Source organism: Seriola dumerili, unplaced genomic scaffold (genome assembly GCF_002260705.1).
Source record: "Seriola dumerili isolate Sdu_G_001 unplaced genomic scaffold, Sdu_1.0 BDQW01000216.1, whole genome shotgun sequence".
In the NCBI taxonomy this organism is placed as follows: Eukaryota; Metazoa; Chordata; class Actinopteri; order Carangiformes; family Carangidae; genus Seriola; species Seriola dumerili.
This window is the reverse complement of record NW_019174471.1, coordinates 1,320,215-1,339,600: the sequence shown is the minus strand read 5'-3', so window position 1 is coordinate 1,339,600 and position 19,386 is coordinate 1,320,215. Positions and strand designations below refer to the sequence as shown.

The 19,386-nt window shown below is 41.6% G+C and overlaps 1 protein-coding gene across 1 annotated transcript in view; it reads left to right on the top strand.

The window, feature by feature from the left end:
* The window catches only part of kcnh2 (potassium voltage-gated channel subfamily H member 2), a 239,142-nt gene that overhangs the window by 182,707 nt on the left and 37,049 nt on the right, over window positions 1-19,386 (top strand). The window contains exons 7-11 of the mRNA XM_022754018.1: window positions 14,936-15,115; window positions 15,895-15,998; window positions 16,162-16,300; window positions 18,393-18,547; window positions 18,971-19,065. Of these exons, the coding sequence (XP_022609739.1) occupies window positions 14,936-15,115; window positions 15,895-15,998; window positions 16,162-16,300; window positions 18,393-18,547; window positions 18,971-19,065 (673 nt within the window). The remainder of the gene's footprint in view (window positions 1-14,935; window positions 15,116-15,894; window positions 15,999-16,161; window positions 16,301-18,392; window positions 18,548-18,970; window positions 19,066-19,386) is intronic.

Genomic DNA, 19,386 nt, shown 5'->3' with positions numbered 1-19,386 from the left:
CCTGTGGTCTGTCCTTTGTGTTGTCTGTGTGTGTGTGTGTGTTGTCTGTCTGTGTGTGGTGTGTGGGTCTGTCTGTGTGTGTGTGTGTGTGTTTGTGTGTGTGGTGGTGTGTGTGTGTGTGGTGTGTGTGTGTGTGAGAATCAACGCCAATGTGTTTCTGGATGTCACTGACTTGGATAATAATCTGTGAATTAGAACAGTGCTTAGTGAAGCAGTGGGTTCGTGAAACTAAGAGAAAAGATGTGTGCCCATCCAGAGGATCTACAGGACATGTGAGAACCGTTATCATTTGTGTGTGTGTGTGTGTGTGTGTGTGTGTGTGTGTGTGTGTGGTCTACCTTTATGCTTCTGTCATTTCTTGCATGCTCCAAATGATGTCACAGGCAATCCATATTTCAAGCCTCCTCAAGACCACAGCAGAGCACTGTGGATACACACACAGAAACGTACATACCCACAAACACATCTACAAACACACACACACACTGACGTGAGGTATCTCAGGCATGCAAAACCGTCCACTAACATGCACAGATGAGGTTTTTTCAGTGTGAACTCAAGCTGATGCACACACTCAGTGATGCACATATGTAAAACAGTTGTGGTCCAACAGTGGACTGTATGTGATGTGTGCCAGGTCAAGCAGCTCTCATTTAGACAGTATGACCCATCCGTCCATGGAAAGCACTGACCGAGCCCCCCACCCCCCACCCCCACCCCCCACCCCACCCCCACCACACCACCAACCATCTTCAGCCCTGCTCCTCTTCGTGACCTCTCTGTGGTACGACAGCAGACAAATTCACTCTGAGGGCTCAAAGTCATATTCTGTCTCACAGTTCTCACAGCATGGCCTCACACTTGTTTCTTCAATTTAGTGTTTCAGAAAAACTAAATGTGATTTTCGAGGCTCATTTATGTACATGTACATTCATGCAGTGTACACTAGAGAAATGTGTGAATCACTGTGTGTGTGTGTGTGTGTGTGTGTGTGTGTGTGTGTGTGTGTGTGTGTGTGTGTGAGAATCAACGCCAAGTGTTTCTGGGATGTCACTGACTTGGATAATAATCTGTGAATTAGAACAGTGCTTAGTGAAGCAGTGGGTTGTGAAACTAAGAGAAAAGATGTGTGCCCATCCAAGAGGATCTACAGGACATGTGAGAACCGTTATCATTTGTGTGTGTGTGTGTGTGTGTGTGTGTGTGTGTGTGTGTGTGGTCTACCTTTATGCTTCTGTATTTCTGTGCATGCTCCAAATGATGTCACAGGCAATCCATTATTTCAGCCTCCCTCAAGACCACAGCAGAGCACTGTGGATACACACACAGATACAGTACATACCCACAACACATCTACAAACACACACACACACTGACGTGAGGTATCAGGCATGCAACCGTCCACTAACATGCACAGATGAGGTTTTTTCAGTGTGAACTCAAGCTGATGCACACACTCAGTGATGCACATATGTAAAACAGTTGTGGTCCAACAGTGGACTGTATGTGATGTTTGCCAGGTCAAGCAGCTCTCATTTAGACAGTATGACCATCCGTCCATGGAAAGCACTGGACCGAGCCCCCCACCCCCCACCCCCACCCCACCCACACCACCACCAATATCATATACAGACCACAAATAAGCAACTCCTCTTCGTGACCTCTCTGTGGTACGACAGCAGACAAAGTCACTCTGAGGGCTCAAAGTCATTCTGTCTCACAGTTCTCACAGCATGGCCTCATGGTCTTCAGAATAGATTATGTATTGAATCGTCTACAGTAAATAACAGTAAGTCTGAGGAAGTACTCAACATTTGACCTCTCAGAGCATCCAGCAGTCTTCATTCAGTGGTAGAGCTGACTCAGGGGTCATTAGTGCTCACCTTGTCGACCAGGAAACCTTTAATGGGCAGAGAAAAAGCGAGGAGGCACTTCATATTTAATGCCTCGTTATCTCTGCTGCTGAGAGATTTTTAAAAAAAGACAAGGTGATCTGAAGGTGTAGAATTTGGAGTCTTGCCTGTGATTATCGTTAAATAATCTAAATAACGATAAGATTAGATTAGATTCCTGATGTGACCTGGCTTATTGGCCCTAACCATCACACATGCATGACAGAGTCATACAATATTCACAGTTGTATAATATGCATGAAAATAATTTAATAGATACATTTAATGTTTGCAGAGCTCACTGCACATACATGGACCACACCATATGTCTTCCACTGAGCGTGTGTACGTCCCGTTGTGTGTGTTCACGCACCAGCATCTTTTATTCAAGTGGCCTGATTCCATAGTTTGAATCTAATGCAAGATGGCATCCTCTGATCACATGGAGCTCCCTTTAAAGCCGCATGAACAGAAGCTATAGCTCTGTAGTAAGTCCCCATTAATATTGCACAACGTGCATGCAGTGCTAGAATCAGTGTAGGATATTGCAGCCTCATGTGAACTGCATGTGAAGTGTAAGATCTGTTTATATTTTCATTTTATTCCTGCAAACCTGGATAATACAGCAACAATGTCTCCCAGAAAGCAATGAGGGGGATTCTCTCTCAGTTTGCTTCCGTCAACAACGATTAAATCCCCTGATGGATTCTTGTTGAACTGCAGTTTCTGGACTTAAAGCCCCCGTATCTCAAGTTTGAATATTAGTAGATGAAAGCAGTTTCTTCAGACAGAGCGAAGAGATTAAAAACTTAAGATGAGAGTTCTCTCTGAGGACTCAGAGGTCTCCTTCTTCTGTAGATTAACGCTTAAACGCATGTGCATTCGTGTGTGTGCAGACTGTATGTCAGCAGCCCCACAGCAGTTGCTAGTGTAGTGTTTCATTGCTGCATTTATATGTGAAGTCCCCTCTGTGTTGGAGGGTGGGAGAGATAGATGGAAAGGGAGGGAGAAATGGATGCAGAGAAAGATCAAGACAAAGACTCGGAAAGGGTAAAAACAGAGACAGAGATGGAGCGAGATGAGATCATGGAGGAGATACGGGGACAAGGACAGAGAGAGATAAGGGAGAAAAAGATATCCAGGGAGCAACCTCCGTAAGCACTGACGGCGCTGATGAATATTGAAGGAGAGGGCCGTGATGAGGAGGAGGAGAGGGAGGAGAGAGAGGCAAGAAGAGACATCAGGGCTGAAGAAATATGCTCCTTTGTTATGTCTTAATGTGAACTGTCAGAGCTGGAGAGAAAAAGGTCAGACAGGAAGGCAGGCAGATATCAATCTGATACAGAGAGAACCCATACATATGCATAACACAAATACAGAGGAAATACAGTACACTGTATACACACAGCTTGTTCTGGAGGAGGTGATGGTCAAGAAGTGTAACATCGTAGAAACAAAGCTTAGTCTTGGGTTATCACCGGTCTGTGTCGTCTGATCCAAAATAAAGCTGCAGAAACAGGGAGCAGGAGCTTCTTATACTCTACATTTAAAGAGCCAGGACTGTGGTATATTTTCTTAAGCCTTTACAAAACAAAATATAAGTGTAAGAAATACATTAAACTCTCTTTATCTGTTTTTAAAGTAAGTCAGAAGCATTAGCATGTCTAGCTAAAGAGTTTATTGTCTACAATAAGAACCTAAAGGCAAGGGGTATATCAGCAGCTAACTATGTTGTTTTGTGGGGTTACAGGTTACATTGCAGCTGGAACGCCGACCATGTGGAGGCCAAGACACCAGCACCTCAGAGTTTAGAGTAATCATAAGCCTCTGCCCTGCTCTGTATTTGAGTGAATTTACACGCCACAAACTTAAGAAAAATTAGACTTAGAAAAACTCAGGTTTTTCTCAACCTCAAATTCTTTTCTCTTGGTAAACGGAAGCATTTTAAAAAATCAAACAAACATTAGAGCATAAATCTAACCACTGTGTGTCTTATCCAAGAAGGTTTTATATTACAAGGACTAACTGTAATTCCAGCCTGCAGTAAACAGGTAATGTCACTCCTTCATTTCCATGTATTCTTCTGGTGAGGGTGTTGGCCTGGGACATGTAGCTTTAGCCTCAGTGTTTTAGCATAGTGTCATGTGTATATAGCCGTCCTGTGCATGTTTAAGACCCTTTCACAGAGTTTTCAACCAACTCATGGAGTTTTAGTGCTAGCATTACACTAACTAGTTACATGGTCAGTTTGCTATACTTTGGACAAACAGATACAGTGTTGGAGATATTCTTTATTTTTAAGGAATACTAAAAGTTTACAGCTGCAAAAAACAAAATTGTGTCCAAAACTTCTGACTGATCTCTGGTTCTGCCCATTTGATAACAGCTCAGGAAGAAATGGACTTTATTCTAAGTCGCTTTGATATCTAAAAAGAAAAAAAAGAGAGCGCTGCTCTGGCTGAGAGGATTTAGAAACCAAATCAAGAGGTGGCCTTATGGTCCCAAATGGAGCAGCTTTGTGGCGAAACAGGGATAAGAAAAGTGTTTATCCTCTGAGATTATTATTCCTTTTTAAACATTATTTTTTTGTTGTTTATTTGGTATTTTATCTTGAAATATACAGATGTATTGCAGCTGCACTGATATGTTTGAGGGGAGACTCACCTTGGATTTAGCTTAATCCCTGTGTTGACATCACATATATGTCATTGTGGAAAATATTAGTTCTGTAATATTTTTAAACTTTTGTCTTTTGGGTATTTGCTTCAGAACCAACAGCCTTTTAAAGGGAGTCACCACATTTTTGTAGATGTAAATGTTCATTTGTATTTTACTAGATAATCAAGTATTCTCTCCCCTCTGCATCGTCCAGACAGCAGTGGCTGCTCTCTCTGACTCTTTCCACTGACTGTGAACTTATCAGCCAACACCATCTAATAATATCACACTACTCTTTTGGTGAACGATAAAGCTGCCGGCCAATGTCAAAACCTTATGTCCTCTTGTGTGCATGAGTGTGCCTCTGCTGCAGTGTGTGTATTAATGTAGTAAGATCAAAATAAGGCCCCCAGCTCTTTATTTGAATCTGTAAGTGTTAGAATAAAATGTTGGGGTGGGATTTATCCATTTAGCTGACAGGCTCAAGCTCAGGGTGACAGGAAAAGGGAAGTCAGTCTTTGAATGTGTTAAATGTGGATGCTTGTGTATATTTACATGTCTGTGTGTGTGTGTGTGTGTGTGTGTGTGTGTGTGTGTGTGTGTGTGTGTGTGTGTGTGTGTGTGTGTGTCTACCATACGTTTTATACGGCTGGCTTAAAAATGCCATGTGGTAAACACACTTGAAGCCAAGCTTAGATTCCACATATCATGGCAGGACACAGACTAACATGCACATTGTTTGCTGTCGGTATATTTCCGTTCTGTGAAGCTGACACTGAACACCTGTCCTCCATCCTCCAGTGTCTTAACAATCCTTTCTGACAGGCATGTTCCCCTCTGCCACCTGTTGGGTTTAAATGTGTTTTCTGGTTGGGTTTTTTAAACTGGTGATGTAAGGCATTTGCAGATTTGTCTCAAACCTCCTCCAGAGGTGGGCTTGATGACTGGAACTGAAGTGTGTAAAAATAAAATTTCAGCTAATTCCTTGTGGAAACCCGTGTGTGTGTGTGTGTGTGTGTGTGTGTGTGTGTGTGTGTGTGTGTGTGTGTGTGGTGTTTGTGTGCAGAAGTTCAGACAGGAGTCAGGAGGCCCACACACCTTTACCAAACAGACGTGATTTGATGTTGCATTATTAAATGGGTATCAAACAGATGAGCCGTTGCTCCCAAAACAACAGCTGTGTGCTCTTCACTCTGTTTACAGTAGAAATTGAAGCCTCTGAAATTTTGATGTGCTTCTTTTGCCGTTGTTTGAGCATTGCCAGGACAGACTCTGTCTAATACTGAGTGTGGCCATGAATGAGCAGCAGTGTTTGACTGTGTATAAAATATTGACCAGTTGCTCATCGTGAAATATTCAGCATGTTTGCTGAGGCTTTCCACGCTTCACAAAAAGGGAAGATTGAAGAAATGTGCTGGGAAGAACCACAAGCATAAACCCAGGGTTTTTTAGAAAGCTGAACAGGAGGTATTTTGTGTAATGAGATGTTTTCTGAAAGGAACAAGAGAAATCATGAAGCTTGTGCAAAGAACAAATAAATACAAATAAGTTTTAGCTGCATAAATGCTGCTTTATCAGTTATTATTATTAGTTTGTAAGTTTTTGAAATGCTCATTTGGGACATTTTGGAAGGCACTGACAAACGATCCATTTTGTGGTTTAGGTATGAGAACTTGTTGAAGTGACAAGTGAGAATATAAAGTGTGTTTGTGAGAGAGGAGCAGTGTGATCACAGTGTTTTGTGTCGTGGCACCGCTCAGCTCAGCGAGCTGGCAGAGCATCACTGAGCTGCCACAGATATCCAAATGTTCCAGCTTGTAAGCACGCACCAACGTTTGCTATTTCACAATTGACATTTGTGTGTGAGTGTGTGCGTTTGTGTCATGCTGACCGTCCTCCGCAGGGCTGTACAGCTTTGTCATTGTTATTCTTCTTTTACTTTCATCACTATTCTTTTTTTCTCCAACCTTTTTTTTTCCACTTCTCAGCTCTTTCTTTGTCTTTCTGTATTTTCATGCCCCTCAGCTCTGTTTTTCCATCCTTCTGTCTCGCCCACCACAGTAGCTCGCTCTTTCACACACTTTCTCTTTTTTTCTCAAGCTGTGTGTGTGTGTGCGTTAGCACTTTCTTTTCCTCTCTTTCTCTCATTTTCTCCTGTTCCCTCCATCTCTTTGTTTCATTCGCCAAAACAAATCTATATTATGTCAAAGAAAAAAGTGGCGTAACTTGACACTTTGCCCTGAGGCAGCGCACCACATACACACACACAGACACACACACAGACACACACACTGCACTGTGAGGCTCTGTCACTTGTTCAGTGTTGCCCTGTTTATCATATTACTCTATTATAACAGTACACACACATATATATTATATATAATGCATGCACACAGTAGTAATTTAACTTTAAAAATACTCTTACACATACTTATTTACATATTTACAATTATCTTTCTCCCTCTCATAGACATCCATATAAATGAATAATTACAAACATATTTTTCCTTCCTTCCCTCTCTCTCTCTCTCTCTCTCTCACACACACACACTCACACCACACACACACACACACACACACACACACACACACACACACACACACACACACACACTCCTTTCAGTGTCGATGCATTCCTTCAAAGATCTCTGGTGGTTAGTGGTAGAAGAAAAAAACTGATGCTGAAGTGGATTGGCACACACACTGTTTGTGCACATGGATCAGCAAATCACGTGCATTTTCAACTCATGGGTATAGATTATGAGCATCATGTGCTCACTTGACTGCGTATACAGCCCAGTCCCAGTACAACCTCCAGCTTCCAAAATAACTTCACACAAACAAAATATGTATAAAATGAGCTTCAGGAATACAGAGATCAATGCAGGGCTGTTGTATCAGTATTTATGGTTTATGGTTTTCTAGATGCACAAACTTTGTCCACAAACCAGTGGTTTACTTTGACTCCCCCACTTTCATATATTGTAGCACAGTGACTGGAGAAGCAAACCACCTGAAAATTGAAATTGTGAGTTGTTGGTTCTCATTGGGACCAACGATACTTGCAACTCTTTCACAGTACAAAGAGTTCTTTTCTCCCATTGTTGTATATACAGTCTGAAAAGCTTGAATTCGTTTTGGTGCAAACTCAGTAGTTGTCATGAGCGTACAAAAGCACAATATACTTTTATATACTGTAACACACAACAGGCATTGTAACATCAATCTATATGTAACTTCCATACATGCACATGCACACACACAGTGTACTTCATACTTGATATTACCCCGCAATATGCATTATTTTTCATATCTTTTTTTTTATCACTGATTTGCTGACTGTACATTGAACCTTGGCATGTGACGAATAAAACTTAGAGCTGCTGTTCAGCGGCAGCATCGCTTACACCTGGAACATAAAATACAATAATATAATTATACATTGTAATGGTGTATATATCGATATTTGAGCTGGACTGCATTGACATATTAAATTCTGGATGTTGCCCATGCCAAGTAATGAGCAGTCAATGAGTTTTTTCTTTTAATCAAACAAACACAAGTCAAGCACGTAGGAGGTCGAGTGGATTCCCCATTGATTTAGCAGCATTCCTTACACAAGGGATGTGTATGTGCATCTCTGTGTGTGTGTGTGTGTGTGTAGGAAAAGGCAGTTGTTAACTAATAATCTTCTATTTAAAACCTTCAGCGTCCATGCGTACAGTGTGTTTACAATGTCGGGTTCATTTTCCAGACACGAAAACATAAAATGGACATTTTACTTCAGATTTCAAAGTATCTGACACTTTTTAACTAGATCATCTCCCCTGTGGCTGATACAACACCACAGGAAGTTAGAGGGCTTTTTATATGACACACACTGTGATGATGCTTTGAGCTGTTGGAATACAGCTCATTGAAAATTTCCTCGGTCCAACTCCTTCACTTTAAATTGGAGCTAAGAGCCAATTTAAAAGATGGTAATTAATGTGTGGCTAAAAATATCACTATAACTGAGCTCAGCTTTTTATTCTTTCATTTCTGTATTCATTTCTCGGCTGCATGCTTGGACTGTAATTGTTTGTCATTTTTCTTTTTTTTTTTTTAATTTACACCCAAATGAATCTCACCCAATATGAGAAATGGAATCCTCCCAAAACCATCAACACCCCTACCAGGCAGATGGATGGTGTGTGCTGCCTGACTGCCCTCAGCTGCCGTTAATCTCATACCGTGCAATACTTTTTTTTTGTACCACTCCCCTCCGAGACCCCCGCAAAGTGATCTACAGGCAGAGTGTCGAGTTTAATAAAAGCCGCAGTGTCACTACAGAAGCTGAACTCAAAGGTGCTGTCGGGGCATCCACTTCTAAGGAGGGGTTGACAAAGACATATTTTAATTCTGTCTTGTACCTTTCCTGAGAGATAGCAGCAACTTGCACCGGTAAGAAGTGTTGTACGAGTCTGTTTGAGTCGCCTGTCGACTGCAACAATCTCTACCTCTCTGTGCATTTCACAAAGTCACAACCTCGCTTTTTTTTGCATATTTATTCTCAAGTGACAGGAAACTTTTTTTTTTTAAGGTGCCAAAGATGCATAAAGTGTGATGTTCAGGAGCACTATGACTTTCCAGCTTCAATTCGGTTTTGATGTTGCACTTTTGTGTGTAAACTTTGTGTATATACGTCTGCAGCTGTGTGTGTCTCTGCCCGTGGCTCAGTCTTCTGCACTGATACAAGGTTTGAGTGAAGATTAATGATGGAAGGGGCTTGGGCTGTTCAGTCATCAACCTTTATATGACTGCAGCTGTACTGAACACCTCCCAGGTGAAGGGGTACGTGTGTGTGTGTGTGTGTGTGTGTGTGTGTGTGTGTGTGTGTGTGTGCGCCATTTAAACTTTGTTGCTCGTAAAAAGGTGAGTCATCACCTCCAGTGTCCTCGGCTTCAGACTCAGTCAATACTGTAACCTTGATCCTCTCCGTGCTGCTTTGTAATCATGGTTCCTTTTCTTTCATAGGGGGGGCTTAATTTTATCTTTCTTTTAATTTGCCTCTGCATTGTTTTTACTCTCCAGACATTTCAGCTTTTATTATGAAAATCCTTTGTGCCCACACAGTGTTGTGTAATATTAAGTAGTTCTCCCTGTGAATCAATACGTACTGTATCCTCATGTCTCTCTCATTACTCCTGCTTTCTCACTAAAGCAGACACACTAATGAGAGTAGACTTCTGAAATTGATATTAGTACCTCTGCGTTATCTCGTCATCTTGTTGAAAGTGACATTGCAGAAAGAAAAGACAAGCTGACAGGTTTGATGGTTTAGCAGGTGTGCACCATGTATCTGACATTTAGGGTTTAAATGTGATTTATATCTTGTCACAAGTCGTCTCCTTTTGTCCTCTTGTCTGCTCTGCTGTCACACTGAACCATACAGAGTTGTATAAAGTAGAACCGACACTGCAGCAGTCCGATGGACGGCCTGAGCTCCGGCTTGAATTTGACTTCTGAATAAAAAATAATCTCGTTCTGTCTCCATGTAGCCTGTGAAGAATTAAAATGGCCACTAAACATCTCTGTTAATTTTTTTTTTCACTGGTTTCAAGCCAAGCAGTTCATTGCAAAAGTTCAGCACACTCAATCTGACCCAAGCCCAGTGTGTCACATGCAGTCCAGGCAAATCCCAGTTTCAAGGATAAATGTCAAACTCCTGCAAAGATGCTGGACAGAATTTGCTGATGACACTGTTTCTGCTGGACCGGGGATTCCACTCTGGACACTGATGGCAGGAAGAAGCAGTGTGTTGTGGGTGAAGTGAGAAATACATATCGTTTTGATGGCATGGGCAGTTAGCTCTGTTAAGTGCCCCCCCCCCTTGTTGCCCCAAGTCCTCTCCCTCCAGTGCTGTCCTCAGACACAACTCCGCCCTATCTGCACTTGAACGTGTCTTGACATCTGCACTTTTAACGGTCCTCGTGGCAATGTTTTGTAGTTTCACACAGATGGCTAAAAATAACCCGCAAGATACTCCAGGAGGGGACGCACAGCTGGGAGGGGCACTTCACTGAACTGTGGGGGTGTGCGAGTGTGTGCGCACACAGGCGTTTGCGAGTAGTGTTTGTGCCTCTTGACACTTGTGATCTCGTGTTTATATGTGCATGTCTGGCTGCAGATGTGTTTGCAATACCTATGATAATTATGAATATTTCTGATGTGTTGCACTGAAAGTGGTTGAAATCAAAAAGTAGAGGACGACAAGACAGAAGATGATCCTTTAATCTTTTCACTTTTTCAACCTGACATAAAGTATCAATGTGTGAATGCAGCAACTGGCTCCAGTGGACCCCTGCAGATCATTTGATCAGAAAACAACAAAGCACAGATCCTGAAGCGAAAGATGGTTTTGGCACCATGAAACTCATATGACAACAAAACTAAACCATGAAAATCATAAAACTACCCAGCACTCAAAGACAGGTGCGGACAAAAATGAAAATGGAGTCACTTATTGCAGTGTGAAATAAAATGTTTTAGTTGATATATATAAAAGTTATTTCCATCTGTTCCACTCGCATTTTTCTTCACAGCACGTTGAGAACTGAGATAAACACCATGTATGTTTCTGTCCAGTCCAACTTCCTCAGTCTTGAAGGACTAAGAACTAAGATATGACGAACAGATCGGGGGTAAACACAGCTGGGGGTCCTGACTGCAAATCAGTTGCAGCTCATAGAAGCTGTGAAAGGTTCCCACAGCTGATCACCCCTCAGATATTTGGTTTAATGAGGACTACTGATGCATGACGACCCCGAGATGCTCTGATAATCTTTACACTAACGAACAAACTTCATGTTTGTTAGTTCTGAAGTTCAAAGTTGTGTTTGGAAAATTACAGAAAGTTGAGGTTGATGGTTTTATGGCAAAGGTGAGGAAAGAGTAGGAGGTGGGAGTAGGTGGTTGTCTGGTTAATACGCATAAACACACTCTTTTTCACCAACACACACACACACACACACACACACCCACACACACACACACACAAACACACACACACACACACACACACACCCACACACACACACACACAAACACACACACACACACACACACACACACAAACCTTTTTCTGCAGAGTAGTCAGGTCGAGGAATTAACTTGAGTATTTATAGAATCCCCTAACCACAACTCGTTAGATAAGAAATGCTACCTTACGTCTAGACAGCTCTTTGGGAAGGGCAGCGTTATTTTAAAGGCAACTGTTTTTCCCATTATAAGTCTCTTTGGATTTTTAAATGAAGGGGCGGCAGCACTGCTGCAGTACAGCAGCCATGTATTTAATGAGTTGTTATATGTAGGCTTCTGTGTGTCATGAGCTATCCCTGTTTATCAGTAACATACCCAAACTGAGCTAGCATCACTGTGTTTTCCATTTAGATCGAGAAAATCACTGATAATTAAATTTTGATTATTATTCACTGAATAATTAATTCACTGCAAAGAAAAACTGTATTGTAGCATCTCTATGAACAAAATACAAGCACAAGTGTAATTTCATGCAAGCAAGGACTTGCATGTAGAGGTACATAAATACTTGAAAACAAAGCCTTTGAAGGAGCCAGGACTCTTAGATATGAAACAGCTGGCTCAATTACAGAGACGATAAACACTGAAATATTTCTCTCTCCTTTTTAATAAATCAGGCAAATGTTATCTTGCAAGATGTTGGTATCTATAAGTAACATCTCCTGAGGAAATACAGAGAGAATGAGGGATATCACATCCTCTCATACTGTACCAGAAGATTTAGGGATGGTTTAATCATCAGCACATAAATAAAAGTCTGCCACGGGGCCAGAGCAGGTGGAGGAGAGATGGATGGTGGAACAGCGATGGGGGTGATAATGAAAGTGGGGAGGAAGGAGGGAAGAATAAAAGTGTAAAAGAAAAAAAGGATGGCTGAGAGTCAAAGAGAGGAAGATAGAGAGTGAATGAGGAAAAAGAAAAAAGGGAGATACGGGGAATGAAAAAAAGGCCATTGAAGCAGGAGAAGAAAGGAAGGTGAGGCGGGAGGCAGGATGAATGTAATAGGCAACAGAATGAATGAGATGTGTCTGTGCTGCTGACTGTGGAAGGAGAGACTGCGATGGAAAGGTGGAGTGAAAAGTGCTGGACAGGGGACAGAGCCGTGCAGGAGAAAAAAAGAGAGATGAAATTAGAAAAGGAGACAGATTTAGCAGGTCAAGGGTAGAGCAGGAGGAAACATGAACAAGAAGAGCAGGAGTAAAGAGTAGTGAAAGCTAAATGGAGTGAATTTTAAAAAAAAGTGCAGAAGTGAGAGGAGGTGAAGGACGAATCCTTGGCGAAAAGACTTTCTCTTTATTTATTTATTACAGTCTTTTGTTGCATATCATATTTAGTTTTATTTATGAGCATTCTTACTTATTTTATGTGTATGAGTCTTGTTTTTCGTTGATTGTTAAACTGCACACACACACATATATACACACACACACACACACACACACACACACACACACACACACACACACACANGGTGAAGGACGAATCCTTGGCGAAAAGACTTTCTCTTTATTTATTTATTACAGTCTTTTGTTGCATATCATATTTAGTTTTATTTATGAGCATTCTTACTTATTTTATGTGTATGAGTCTTGTTTTTCCTTGATTGTTAAACTGCACACACACACATATACACACACACACACACACACACACACACACACACACCAGACACACACACACACACATACACACACACACTGCACACACTTGTTCCCGTCTCTGGAGTTTGTGTTGGAAGTAGCTCAGCCTGCTGTACTTGTCGCTGCCTCCACCTGCATACAAATGTTTCACTGACAGTCTCCCTGCTGCACTTCGTGCTCCAACCTCACACCAAAACAAACTCTTACTGTGCTGATGCAGCCTGGAGCTAGTTTTGCAGATCATTGGCATCTTGTACAGAGAACAAATATTAATACACATTTATACAATTAATTTATTAACTTCTTAGCACATTTTTAGTAATTACAGTCTTACAGAGTGAAGAAGGAAACAGGGGGATTCGTAACCAAATATGAGAAATTCTCAATTTATTTTAAAATGTATCCTGTCCTCTTTAAAGCCTTTCTGTGGGTTGTGCATAATAAACTACACTCCATCTTATGTGGATGTAAACACGTTCATATACTTTCTGACTGCATTGTATATTGCAAACTATCTTTGCAGAGCTTACAGTATAATCTGCTCTTTTTAGAGACTGTGTCAGAGAGGTGATGATTCCCCTCGAGGCCATAGTTCGTAGTGTCTTAATGGATTATACCTCATTTCTAATATAAGTAATACATGTGACATATCTGCAGCCACCTTAGTTATAACACATTTCTTCATTCATTTACTCCGTTTGATGGTGGATCCATGTGCACAGGGTGCTGCTGTGTGAGCACGGTGGTGAAAGTCAGTCAAAAGTCACTTCCGATTTTGTCACTTTCACTGTTTTTTTTTCTGCAGCGCTCAGTGTGATTCTATTAGGCAGAGACACAAGGCTGGCTGTGCTAATGCCTCTTTAGACTGATTCCTTCCTGCTCTCATCTGGGGCAAGAGCGGTGCAGACGGTGGAATACATTACTGCAAGTAAAGCTACTTAGAGCTGCACCATAATACCCGGGATTTCATTCCTGGTGTGTGTTTGTGTTTAATGTGTTTGTGTGTGAGGCCGAAGATGGAGGAGAAGGAGCTCTGTGTGTGTTTGTATGTAAGTGTTTGGAATATGCTTATGTGCAGTTCTGTGGACACTTATGAAACAAAGCCCTCGTGTCAGAGTCACTGATACAGAGAAGTAAATGTGACACAAATCATGGCTGCTAAGTGTGTATGTGTGTGTGTAAGCCTGCTATATGAGTGTATATACATCTGTCTATGCATTGTTGTGTCTAGAACAAGTGTGTGTGTGTGTGTGTGTGTGTGTGTGTGTGTGTGTGTGTGTGTGTGTGTGTGTGTGTGTGTGTGTGTGAGAGAAGCACACTGCCTGGGAGGGAAACCTTAAGAGAGTCAGTGCCTTCAGAACAGTTCTCATCATCTTCCGTGGACACTGGCGTCTCGCTGCAATTACTGCTGTTGTATCCACTGTGAAGGCAGCACACATGTCATGGAAGTCAATATATGTTTCATGGAGCTGCTATATGCACTCAGGCTGTGTGCAGGTGTGTGTGTGTGTGTGTGTGTGTGTGCATAGTTAGCATGTTTGTCAACTAATTTTCCATCAGACTACTGTCATGGTGGTTTCCTTTCCTTCTTTTCTCTTCCTTTGCCTTCACTCCTTCTCTGTCATCTTTTGTCTAATTGCCCCCCCCCCCCTTGTCTCCACCCAGGTTCTGTCTCTGGGTGCAGATGTGTTGCCAGAGTACAAGCTCCAAGCTCCACGCATCCACAAGTGGACTGTGTTGCACTACAGCCCCTTCAAGGCAGTGTGGGACTGGCTCATCCTGCTGCTGGTCATCTACACTGCCATCCTGACGCCCTACTCAGCCGCGTTCCTCCTCAATGACCAAGTGGGTTCTCAAATATCAAGTCTACTTTATTTCTATTGTCAAATCACAATCATGTGGCTCCTTTTTTTCTTTCTTTGCTTGCAAACCAAACCAGATGGCTGACCTACAAACGGAAGCACCTGCACCTGTTTCTTTTTCTTCCCTTTTTATAAAATAAAATAATTTAAGAAATAATTTAAAAATAAATAATATAATAAATTATATTCATGTGTACATTTTTTTTAAAAAATATGCAAATAAATATAAATATAAATATTCCATATGCATCACAAAGTTTTTTCAACAGAAAAAGTGTCTATTTTTCTAGATAAACTTGAAACACTAGCTAACCTCACTAACACTTCATTCACTAAGTTATTTTCACCATATTAAAACGCTTTAATTGTAAAGCATCAACATTTTGTTCCCCAGCAAATGAACAGAGCAGAACAGAAAACAATGAGGCTCCCACAGTGAGAGTATGCTTTGAGTGAGTGACCAAACATCTGCTGGAAAATACTGATAAACAGAGCAATAATACACACAGAGGATTTTCACAGCTCTGAAAACTCTGAGTAGATTAATGGAGACAGTGTTCCTCGGGACAATGTGTCTGTCGAAAGCCCCGTTTTTCCGTCACTTCATGTTTTGTCTACATACGTATGCAAATTATCGTTAAACCCTTAGTGCTAATCTGTTTGAAAGAGGTAGTCACACAGAACTGTTCTATTTTTAGAGCATTACATTATAATTCTCTTCTCCTGTCTTCTTTTATTTTCTCTCTCCTCTCCTCTCCACAGGAAGAAGCAGCCATGCAGAGTTGTGGTTACTCCTGCTCTCCTCTCAACGTGGTGGACCTCATAGTGGATATCATGTTCATTATCGACATCCTCATCAACTTCAGGTCCGACCTTAAGAGACATGAATAAATGCTGCTAGTAGTACTAGCAGTAGCTGCCCTGGTGGTAGCATTAGTAGAAATAGTAATAGTTGAAGTAACGTGTCGTCACAGTAGTGGTGGTTGTGTCAAAAGTGTGTGTGTAACAACACTTAACTCTTCCTCTCAGGACAACATATGTGAACACTAATGATGAAGTGGTGAGCCACCCGGTGCGTATCGCCGTCCACTACTTCAAAGGCTGGTTCCTCATCGACATGGTGGCTGCTATTCCCTTTGACCTGCTCATCTATCGCAACGGAGAGGAGGTACGTCAAGAGACGGAGGGAGACAAGGTTGGCTGTCTGTACGCTGCAGAGAAGTTATAAGGGAGGGTGAAAGGAAGAGGAAAAGACAAGTGGTAGTGAGATGGAGGGATAAAAAGAGAGAAATGTTGTAGTGACATCATGTCTGCCAGTGTCTTCATCTAACAGAATAAAGAGAAGTTCAAACTGAGAGATACAGTACAAAGGAGGGAGAGAGGTATGAAGGAGACAAGGAGGTGGAGGGATGGGAATTAAGAGGAAGAAAGAGAGATGCAGAGGTGCTTGAGTTTTTGTTTTATAATTTAATTGTCTCCGTGGGGAAGTTGATGTGTAGTCAGCCATGGTAGAGCATCAAAATAAAACATGTCTACCACATATCACATGATGCAGTGAACAAAATGCTAATGGAAAAAACACTTTTGCTCCTCTAACGTGAGGATTTAATGCTTTTATCCATTTAACGCCATTTTAAATTTTAAGAGTTTTGGAGTTATGGGTGGACAAAATGGACAATACTGTTTTCACTCCATTTTAGAAATGTTGAGGGCACTATGTAGAGCAATCATTTCACACTCACACACTCAAATGAAATTGAGTTTCATTTAGTGCACTGTACAGTAAATAGGGTGCGATTTCAGGCCATATAACATGGACATTTTCTGGAAAGAGAAACTCAATTCAAACCAGTGTAAATATTCATTAACTGTTGGGAAATTTCATTCTCCATATATGTGAAATTGTGTGCTATTTGTTGAATATATAATTGTGTCTCTATTTACCCTATAATTATCAACATACAGTAGTTACTCTTGTCTGGGAAATATCTTGAAAACTTGCTCCAAGTTTAGTAATCGCAAGTTACAGACCTGTAAAATTATAATGTTTGTCATTACGTGTTTTGTAGACGAAGGGATTTAACAAATATAAAATAAAAAATATGTCATCATATTAAGGTGCTCCTCAGTGATTTAGTATTATTCCCATAATGCAACATGATAGCATTTTTTAATAGACCCCCGTCTCTATACTAATTGCCCACTTCCTTTGAATTCCACACCTCCAACTGTAACGCAGGTTGTATAAACTTCCAGAGCCCCAGAAAACATTATGCAACTGTCTTCACAGACTGAGTGTTGCTGCTTTGTGTCAGTAAACTGAACTTCCAGAGTAAAATCAGTGGAGTGTCGCTTTAATCAGTGATGATATAATCACCAATGCAGGTAATACTGGAGAGAAACATGCAGAGACATATTTTAGTTCAGTGTAGTATAGAAGCTGAAGAGACTCTGATGTTTCTGAACAATTGAAGGGTGAAGTGATGGAGGTGGATGGAGAATTTAAGGAAGAGCGATGTTGGTGTCTGGAGGAAGAGGTGGGAGTTAGAGGAAGCGGGAGGGGATGGAGTGAGTTGCATCGTAGGTTGTTGCAGGGATCTGAGGAAACCTCCCACATAATGAGGATGAAAACCACTGAGGCCAAGGTTGATGGAATCACTCCACGCAGCAACTCAGCTAAGGGTAATTCTATTGACTGAGCAAGTGGCTCTTTAAATGCATCTATAAGTGATGGGAAGCATGTAAGTGATAAAAATGTTATATATAGTAATTAAGTCACGCACCGAGTCCACCAACAAGATGAATGTTGAAACTCCCCAGCTTTCAAGTAGTGCCTTGGGAAAGCTTTGCCAAGGTTCACTTCATTGATGCTGTCCGGAAGAAGCCGCTGAGCCAAGAAAATGGAGCTTTTCCTCAGCAGACAACTATTATTTACTGTGAGGACACACACAGCGCAGGACCAGGCTCTCTGCCAGCGCTGTAATCGGCCTGTTATTTATTTGTTGTATGGACACGGAGGGGACCGGCTGAATACAAGCAGAAAGGAGTGGGAATTGACAGCCCACAGTAATGGATGGGAGTCAGGATTTACCTCCCCCACAACAGGGCATCACATCAGGACAAGGCCACGGCCGCACCGCCTCTGTGTGTAAATGTGTGTGGGTGACAGGTTGACAGCAGGTGGGAACACTGAGGAGATATCAGAGCCAAGGGACTTTGTTTTCTGCCATGCTTTACCATACCTAATCTCTGCCTTTCAGACCACCACTCTGATTGGTCTGCTGAAAACGGCTCGTCTCCTGCGATTGGTCCGTGTAGCCAGAAAGCTGGATCGCTACTCGGAGTATGGCGCAGCTGTCCTTTTCCTCCTCATGTGCACCTTCGCCCTCATCGCTCACTGGCTGGCCTGCATCTGGTACAATGCCACAAGACTGTCTGATGAGTCAGATGAGATTAACACAGGAGTAATGTGTGAATGATCATGTCTCTGTCTGCGTACATCAGAACTGGTATTGTACGGGTGCCAGTGTTGTCACAATACCAAAATTCTTATCCTCAGCACAATAAAGAAAAGCTTCTGTTTTTATGTTATATATCATGTTTGTTCATACAGTAGCTTCTCACTCTTAATCAAAGCATTGAATATTTGTATTTTGTTTTAAATCGCTTGTAATCAAAAAATATTTGTGACAACATGAATATGAGATGTGTTCAATAATCAGCTTTGTTTGCTTGTCTGCGTCTGATTATCGACTGTAGCAGCAGCATCTAGACAATTGCCAACATCAGTAATCATATACAGTATAATAATACATTCAACTGTTGTTATTTCTCCCAGGTATGCCATTGGTAGTGTAGAGAGAAATGGTTCAATTGGCTGGCTCCACACGCTGGGGGACCAGTTGGGAAAACACTACAATGACTCCATCCCAGGTACTGAAAAGACAAACAGTGTAGTGTTGATACTGGTTAGAAACATAATGATACTGTCTGTACTGGTTAGTTTCATTCTAAGCAATTTACACTTTCTGGTGTTTTACTTGATCCATAAGAAGATATATTTGTGGTTAAGAAACATAAACCATCTCGGTGTAGTTTTACATCCCAGTCTCTCAGGCTTCTCTCTGGAGCTCTAGTAACAACAGGTCAGTCAGCCAATCAGAAGAGAGGAGGCTCTGAGCCTCTCTTCTGATTGGCTGACGGTTTTCTGAGTGATCTAATAAAAAATATAGCAGATTTCATGTAAACACTCAG